Below are 9,390 nucleotides of genomic sequence, written 5' to 3' on the forward strand. Positions count from 1 at the left end.
CCACGGGCTGAGCGGCAGGCTCTTCATTTTGACCCTTGAACTCCTCACAGCATTGCTTGCACTTTACTCTCCGACCTCTCCAAAGGCCACAAGAAGAAAATACAGTTGCGACTAGCCTAGCTGTTAAAGAAGCGAGCCAGCAACCGGAGGTTGCCAGTTCAAATCCCAGGTCTGATGGGAAAAAATCTGTCAGGAAGTGAGGAGGGCTTGCGGTTATCGAATTCAAGATGCCATTGCCTGCCGTTGTCCCCTTGAGCAAGGCACTTAACCCTCCATAACAACTGCTCCACCAGTGTGACAGCCCTCTGCTCCAACCTCTCCAACCTGTATGTGTCTTTCAGAAGGGTTGGGATAAAAAATAAGTCACATTTATTTGTCCAATTGACAAATAAAGTGATCATAAACGTACTTATACGGTGAACCGATGCCAGCGCATGCATGCATGCATACATACATACATACATACCGGTACATACACCACTGTGCGTCAACGAACTGACTATAAGAGAAGAAACCCCCTACCAGCTATTAGGGCCAGGACGATACCAGTATTGTGATACTCGTTATCGGGGCAAGGAAACAAAACACAAAGCGGATTTAGCTTCTTTATGAAAACAGTCCTGTTGGAAACAAACATTGTTATGTTGTCACCCAGAGTCACATTTATTTATTTTCCAAGCTATAGAACACAATATTTTACATACAGCAGGTTTTTAAAGGAACAATGACTTGGATCTGCTTCGTGTTTTCATTTTTGCCATGGGAAAAAAATATTGCAATACTGGTATCGTCACAGCCATACCGGCTATGGCGTCAGCAAAGGACAATATCACAGTATTGTGTCCTGTCTGGGGACTTGGCGTATCCATCCCTCTCATATCCTTTCTTAGGAAATCATCCTCTCCCTAGCTATCTGGAGATCAATGTTAAAATGAACGGGCTTGTCGATATGGTGTACAACTAAGTGCAGGAGCAGCACTTTTGAGTGGAAATTAAAATGACAGATTGTGCTTTTAAAGCCAGGGTCTGCTCTACTGGGACTGTATCTTAGTACATCCCTGTCCTGGTGGCAGCAGCAACAGCAGCTATCCCTGTCCAATCATGGGCACTATCCAGCTGCTCCCTTCTGGATCCCCTGCTCCACCTTGGGCTCTCTAGCATTCCTCGCTGACCCTCGCCCACACGGCCCTTCACTTCACGGGTCTGTGGCTGGTGATGGTGGATTGCTTGCTTGATTTTCCTCTGGGATTGATATTCTGACCCCATAAGCCTCCATACCAGATCCAGCACTGGGAGGTCCAATGCCGTTCTAAAGCTTTAAAAAAACTGTGGATGACCCCAAATGTATAGGATTCAAAACTCCCCCTCACTATTATGGCCATGTAATTTTTGCCAATGTTTGGAGAGCATTCTGGCACAAAATGGCTGCTATGCATCACCCAGGTGGGTGTGCTACACATTGGCAGTGGATAGGGAGATTTACCCCTAAACAATGTAATGCACTTTGGAACCTATTGAAAGGCGCTATATTACTGCAACCCATCATTATTACTCTTAATAAATCTATTGTTGAATTGGCACCGCACATCTGTCGTGAGAGGTCTCTTGCAGTGTGCGGTAATGTGTGTGCCTAATTGTGTGTGCCAGTTAGGAGCATGTTGGTGTTTTTCGTGGAGGGATTTGTCAGCTAACTAGACGAGGTCACCACCAGAGGCACCTTATCCCTGGGCTCAGTAAGCTGCTGACAACTCGGCCTCCCCGAGTCCCAAGTGCCCTTAAGTAGATTAGTCTCACTCCTTCCAAAAAGGGAGAGCAGCCCTCGCTCGCTCCCACAGGCGAGCCCAAAGCCCCAAGCCCAGCACGTCTTCAACCAAGAAGGCATTCCAACAAATAAATAAAATGAAGACAGGCAATAGAGTTCTCCGCTCCCCTCCTCTCTTTAATCTGGGGAGGAAATGTGCACCGCTGTCATCCAACGGCTGCCTGCGCTGCGGAATCGGACACAATGGTAAATGTCAATATTTGCCTCGCCGACATTAGGAACGTTTTTCTAACGTCCCTCAACCTAAGCCTTCCACTCACTGCCACGGCTTCGGACTCCCAACACCAGCAGTGGGCTTTCTGTGGGGAGTGGGTTTATTCTTTGCCAGATTGTACTCCCACTGGAAATTAATTCCCCCGCTCATTTGCACACAATCGAGCCTTTGACTCCAAACACATTACATTACCATAGATATTGGAGAGGATTCATCCTTTTGTCGATTTGGAGACAGTTGATCTATCAAAGAGCCTCTGTTTTAGAATCCAATTTGCCTGATACCTGATGTGGTAGATTGAAATGTTCTGTGTCTACAAATATGTATTTGCTTAACCTCCATGTGTATCTCTCCCTCTTTACACTCCCTCTCTCTCCCTCCCCTCCTCTCTATTGTTCTTTCTCTCCGTCTACTGTTACACCCACAGAGTGTGTTTGGCGATGGCGAAAACACCAAGGTGCGTGTGTCGGAGCTGGAGGAGGAAGTCAGGACGCTGAAGAAGGTCAACAGGGACCTGTATGACTTCTCCACACAGCTCCTCACTAAGCCCAGCTAGAAAAGAGCCAACACTCCTGGCCATGGTCCCCCCGTCCCACCAGCAGGGACTCTACTAGGGGGGAGGGGATGACACCACAGACCGGTAGGCTAGGGAAAGATAAGTTAGTATGTGTCATTCATATAGTTTGTTTTGTAAGGGAGAGGGCACATTCAGCAGGACCTGGGGTGCAAAAGTTGTACCATGGACCGTATTGCCTTGATCATGGTCCCTCACCATATTTTGGAAAAAGGATTTAATTTAAATTGACATGAAGAAAACATGCTCACCTTTTTTTGTGCTACACATGTTCAGTGTTAGCCACAGGATTATTAACGTAGTATAGTGGAGCCAGACTCAGCAGCATAATTGATCTTAGCCCTATATCGACTTAACAGAAGCTCCAGTCCCTCGACAACCTCAATTTACAGCCCTGTTCCTTCACACTCATCACTACTGCCTATAAGCCCAAAAATCCCATCAGCCAAAAATTGTTGTAACAGGATCCAGTTATTGCCCTCTGACCTTTCGTACTCTTTGTCATCCGGCTAACCCCCTAAGAATCCCCCAAACTCTTAGTTTTCTATTACCCACTCCTTCTCGGCTAGGACACATTCTCCCAGCACTTAAGCATTCAACAAGAACAGGGCTCTACAGTGCGACCATTTTACTCGCATATGCGCCTAAATATTTTGCTGTGCAACCTGGAATTTCTATTTATGAGCACCAGTGCGCCTAGAAAAATTAAGGATTCTAGCTTTAATATATCAAATATTTTTCATTGTGCTCCTAAATCTCTATGTGCACCAACATTTTTCTACTGCAGCTAATAGATTGGATGGATTTGTGTGACAAGGACCTGTTGTGCCCCTAGGTCTTTGGCTTAGCATCGACGAGATTGGTGTTCATTTCTGTCACAAAATGGATACGGTATGATCGCCATGGTTGGTAGGTACCCTTCACGCTATCTCTCAAGCAGAACTTTAAACCTCTCATTAAAACAGAAAGAAAATGGTGGTGTAAAAAAAAACAAAAAAAGGGAATAGTGGAGGAATATGTTTGATTATAGCCAGAAGCCTGTGAGTTCCGTTTTTCATCTTACACTATCTGTAGCAAACATGGATTTGGTTCTGCACTGCCCAGCAGCTCTACACGTTTACATTACATTTTAGTCATTTAGTAGACGCTCTTATCCAGAGCGACTTACAGTTAGTGAGTGCATACATTTTTCATACTGGCCCATGGTTTGTTTTCAGAATCCTTCAGAAAAAAAAACACAATTAACCGCTGTCAAAAAGGAAAGAGTTTGAGCTCTGAAATCGCCCTTCCTCTCATCACTGCTAATTTTCCACCGAGGGCACTACGTTATAGGCAGCGACATACAAACAGCTGTTGATTTTATCATCTTTTTCTAATTTGCCTTGCTCTGATGAGATCAAAAAAGGGTATTGTATTTCTGTGTGCCTCTTCAGTAGAGAAGAGGGAACTGATGAGAACAGCGACCCTCCTGTGTAGAGAAAGACATGGCTTTAGAACTCCCGTTCACCAAGGAGAGAGATGACTTACACGCACCCCAACGTTGACTCCAATTAACTCACTGTTGGGGGGGTCAGGCCAGTGAGATGGCGCTTCTGAGGACCTTGATCACAGATGAATCGGAGAGTCCAAGGGTTGAGAGTAAAGAATGTTCAGTGGGGGGGATTACGTGTTGTTCCAGTAATAAAGAGAAAAAGACCAACCGGATTTGTACTTTTTTCATGCATGTGTTGTGTACTCTCCACAATAAGTGTTTTTGTACCTTTCTGAGACCACAGGAAATAAAAACCAAAACTAAAATCTGCACATTGTTGCTTCTTGGCCCACTTTTTGCGATTTACCCGCTGTGAAAGATTAGAAAAGTGTACCTCCTGGATGCTTAATACAAAGACACAAGTATTGAAATAGCATTGAGCAAGAATGAAAGCATTGAATTTTCTTTATTTTCATCAACATTGAATATATCTAAATTTTTGTCCAAATGCATAGAAAAATCATATTTGAAATTGTCTTACTGAAGAAAGAACCACATTTCAAGAAAGAAACAAGTATTTTATCCTTCTTGCAAATGAAGGTTCCCCCCCCCCCCCTGATTCTATCAGCGACCTTTAGAGTGTTAGGAGTACATGGACCCTTAACGCACCAGTTAAGAAAGCCAGTTAGACTGCTAAACGAATGACCTCAAGATTAGGGATGAGACTTAGTTCCTTATATATGTGCACATCAATTGAGTAACAAGGGAAGCCATTTACCCTCACCTCGTGGCACTCTTTCCATATTAGTCCACGACCTGAATTGGTGGTCCGGTATGGCTCAATTGGTAGAGCATGGCGCTTGTAATGCCAAGAGTTGTGCGTTCAATTCCTGCTGGGGCCACCCATATGTTAAAATGTATGCATGCATAACTAAGTCACTTTGGATAAAAGTGCTAAATGGCATATATTATTATTATTAATTCACAGAGATCGAACCACTTGAGGCAAGTCTGGACAATTGTTGAAAATGTGCAACATTGAGGGTGACTTCCCCCACTGAGTATGTAGATGAGCATTGTGTGTATTTGTATTTTGTATTTTTATGAATCCCCATGCCTTGGCAGCAGCTACTCTTCCTGGGGTCCCGCAGAATTAAGGCAGTTCATACAATTTTAAAAACATTACAATACATTCAAAGATTTCACAACACACTGTGTGCCCTCAGGCCCCTACTCCACAACTACCACATATCTACAATACAAAAATACATGTGTGTGTGTATAGTGCGTATGTTATCGTGTGTGTATGCATGTGTCTGCGCCTATGTTTGTGTTGCTTCACAGTCCCCGCTGTTCCATAAGGTGTTTTTTTAATCTGTTTTTTAAATCTAATTTTACTACTTGCATCAGTTACTTGATGTGGAATAGAGTTCCATGTAGTCATGGCTCTATGTAGTACTGTGCGCCTCCCATAGTCTGCTCTGGACTTGGGGACTGTGAAGAGCTGTGTGAGCTGCCTTTTCTGCGTGATTTATGTGTGACACTTCCATTTGAATCAATGAGGGGCTTTGGGGATGTGAAATGAGGCTGATTGCTGTGACCTCCCAGCTGGATGCTGCTCGCACTGGTGATAATCAGTGGTTGGTGCTACACTGGAATTTGATGAGCTAGTGCACAGCTTCCTTTGCCTGGTACTTTTCTGATTTAATTGGAATGTCCCACTCTGCCATGACTACATTTTTCCTTGGATTTTGACCGGTATCACTTTTCCCGTAACTGTTAATTCAGGGAGATTCCAATTCTGCAGGTACACAACAATAAATAAGCCAGGCATAAGATCAAACCTTTTCATTAGTGCCGTGGTGTATGGAAACAGCTGCCTTCATGTTGCACATGGGACAGGAATTCCAATCTACTGCTGTAACTCTGTCCCCACCTGCAAATGTCTAATTTCCTATCTTCTCCCTCTCGACTGTCTGCTTTGTTGCCTCCTCATTGATTCATTTTGTAGGAGGAATAAGACTTTCTCCAGGTATTTCCATTTTTATCTTTTATTAGTAGAACCATGAGTAATTTTTAATTTGTTTAACCTTTTTTGATTCATCACATCAAATCAAATCAAATTTTATTGGTCACATGCGCCGAATACAACAGGTGCAGACATTACAGTGAAATGCTTACTTACAGCCCTTAACCAACAGTGCATTTATTTTAAACAAAAAAAGTAAAAATAAAACAACAACAAAAAAAGTGTTGAGAAAAAAAAGAGCAGAAGTAAAATAAAGTGACAGTAGGGAGGCTATATATACAGGGGGGTACCGTTGCAGAGTCAATGTGCGGGGGCACCGGCTAGTTGAGGTAGTTGAGGTAATATGTACATGTGGGTAGAGTTAAAGTGACTATGCATAAATACTTAACAGAGTAGCAGCAGCGTAAAAAGGATGGGGTGGGGGGCAGTGCAAATAGTCCGGGTAGCCATGATTAGCTGTTCAGGAGTCTTATGGCTTGGGGGTAGAAGCTGTTGAGAAGTCTTTTGGACCTAGACTTGGCACTCCGGTACCGCTTGCCGTGCGGTAGCAGAGAGAACAGTCTATGACTAGGGTGGCTGGAGTCTTTGACAATTTTGAGGGCCTTCCTCTGACACCGCCTGGTATAGAGGTCCTGGATGGCAGGAAGCTTTGCCCCAGTGATGTACTGGGCCGTACGCACTACCCTCTGTAGTGCCTTGCGGTCGGAGGCCAAGCAGTTGCCATACCAGGCGGTGATGCAACCAGTCAGGATGCTCTCGATGGTGCAGCTGTAGAATTTTTTGAGGATCTGAGGACCCATGCCAAATCTTTTTAGTCTCCTGAGGGGGAATAGGCTTTGTCGTGCCCTCTTCACGACTGTCTTGGTGTGTTTGGACCATGATAGTTCATTGGTGATGTGGACACCAAGGAACTTGAAGCTCTCAACCTGTTCCACTACAGCCCCGTCGATGAGAATGGGGGCGTGCTCAGTCCTCTTTTTTTTCCTGTAGTCCACAATCATCTCCTTTGTCTTGGTCACGTTGAGGGAGAGGTTGTTGTCCTGGCACCACACGGCCAGATCTCTGACCTCCTCCCTATAGGCTGTCTCATCGTTGTCGGTGATCAGGCCTACCACTGTTGTGTCATCGGCAAACTTAATGATGGTGTTGGAGTCGTGCCTGGCCATGCAGTCATGGGTGAACAGAGAGTACAGGAGGGGACTGAGCACGCACCCCTGAGGGGCCCCCGTGTTGAGGATCAGTGTGGCAGATGTGTTGTTACCTACCCTTACCACCTGGGGGCGGCCCGTCAGGAAGTCCAGGATCCAGTTGCAGAGGGAGGTGTTTAGTCCCAGGATCCTTAGCTTAGTGATGAGCTTAGAGGGCACTATGGTGTTGAATGCTGAGCTGTAGTCAATGAATAGCATTCTCACGTAGGTGTTCCTCTTGTCCAGGTGGGAAAGGGCAGTGTGGAGTGCGATAGAGATTGCATCATCTGTGGATCTGTTGACGCTGGTGCTACTGTTAGGGTTATATAGCCTTTTGCCTAGTCACTTTATTCTTAGTTATACACTACATGGCCAAAAGTATTTGGACACCCCTTCAAATTAGTGGATTCGGCTATTTCAGCCACACCCGTTGCTGACAGGTGTATAAAATCGAGCACACAGCCATGCAATCTCCATAGACAAAAATTGGCAGTAGAGTGGCCCATACTGAAGAGCTCAGTGACTTTGAACGTGGCACCGTCATAGGATGCCACCTTTCCAACAAGTCAGTTCGTCAAAGTTCTGCCCTGCTAGAGATGCCCTGGTCAACTGTAAGTGCTGTTATTGTGAAGTGGAAATGTCTAGGAGCAACAACGGCTCAGCCGCAAAGTGTTCGGCCACACAAGCAGAATGGGACCGCTGAATCGCGTAGAGCGTAAAAATGGTCTGTCCTCAGTTGCAACACTCACTACCGAGTTCCAAACTGCCTCTGGAAGCAATGTCAGCACAATAACTGTTCTTCGGGAGCGTCATTAAATGGGTTTCCATGGTCGAGTAGCTGCACACAAGCCTACGACCACCATGCGCAATGCGATGCGTCGGCTGGAGTGGTGTAAAGCTTGCCGCCATTGGACTCTGGAGCAGTGGAAACGCGTTCTCTGGAGTGATGAATCACGCTTCACCATCTGGCAGTCTGACGGCTGAATATGGGTTTGGCGGATGCCAGGAGAACGCTACTTTCCCCAATGCATAGTGCCAACTGTAACGTTTGGTGGAGGAGGAATAATGGTCTGGGGCTGTTTTTCATGGTTCGGGCTAAGCCCCTTAGTTCCAGTGAAGGGGTATCTTTAACGCTACAGCATACAATGACATTCTAGATGATTCTGTGCTTCTAACTTTGTGGCAACAGTTTGGGGAAGGCCCTTTCCTGTTTCAGCATGACAATGCCCCGTGCACAAAGCGAGGTCCATACAGAAATGGTTTGTCGAGATCGGTGTGGAAGAACTTCAATGGCCTGCACAGAGCCTTGACCTTAACCCCATCAAACACCTTTGGGATGAATTGGAACGCCGACTGCAAGTCAGGCCTAATCGCCCAAAATCACTGCTGAACCTCACTAATGCTGATGTGGCTGAATGGAAGCAAGCCCCCGCAACAATGTTCCAACATCTAGTGGAAAGCCTTCCCAGAAGAGTGGAGGCTGTTATAGCTGCAAAGGGGGGATCAACTCCATATTAATGCCCGTGATTTTGGATTGAGTTGTTTGACGAGCAGGTGTCCACATACTTTTGTGTATGTACATATCTACCTCAATTACCTTGTACCCCTAAACATCGACTCAGTACTGGTACCCTGTGTATATAGCCAAGTTATCATTACTCATTGTGTATTTATTATTATAATAAACAAAAATATAAACGCAACATGTAAAGTGTTTCATGAGCTGTAATAAAAGATCCCAGAAATGTTCCATATGCACGCAAAGCTTATTTCTCTAAAATGTTGTGCACTAATTTGTTTACGTCACATTTAGTGAGCATTTCTCCTGTGCCAAGATAGTCCATCCACCTGACAGGTGTGGCATATAAAGAAGCTTATTAAACAGCATGATTATTACACAGGTGCACTTTGTGCTGGGGACAATAAAAGGCCACTCTAAAATATGCAGTTTTGTCACACAACACAATGCCACAGATGTCTCAAGTTTTGAGGGAGCGCACAATTGGCATGCTGACTGCAGGACTGTCCACCAGAGCTGTTGCCAGAGAATTTAATGTTCATTTCTCTACAAAAAGCCGCCACATCTGCTGATG

The 9,390-nt window shown here is 45.1% G+C and overlaps 1 protein-coding gene across 2 annotated transcripts in view; it reads left to right on the top strand.

Annotated features, from left to right (window-relative positions):
* The window catches only part of LOC121576492 (WD repeat-containing protein 18-like), a 91,467-nt gene extending 87,056 nt beyond the window's left edge, over positions 1-4,411 (top strand). Inside the window, exons 10-11 of one of the 2 annotated variants that reach the window (XR_006002488.2) lie at positions 2,464-2,676; positions 3,446-4,411. Coding sequence is in view for 1 of the 2 variants with exons in the window: in XM_041889666.2 (XP_041745600.1) it covers positions 2,464-2,592 (129 nt within the window). In the remaining variant the exon portion in view is untranslated. Of the gene's footprint in view, positions 1-2,463 lie in introns of both variants that reach the window. The other variant, XM_041889666.2, reaches the window with a different exon arrangement.
* The last annotated feature ends 4,979 nt before the right edge of the window (positions 4,412-9,390 follow it).

Source organism: Coregonus clupeaformis, chromosome 11, assembly GCF_020615455.1.
Source record: "Coregonus clupeaformis isolate EN_2021a chromosome 11, ASM2061545v1, whole genome shotgun sequence".
Classification (NCBI taxonomy): Eukaryota; Metazoa; Chordata; class Actinopteri; order Salmoniformes; family Salmonidae; genus Coregonus; species Coregonus clupeaformis.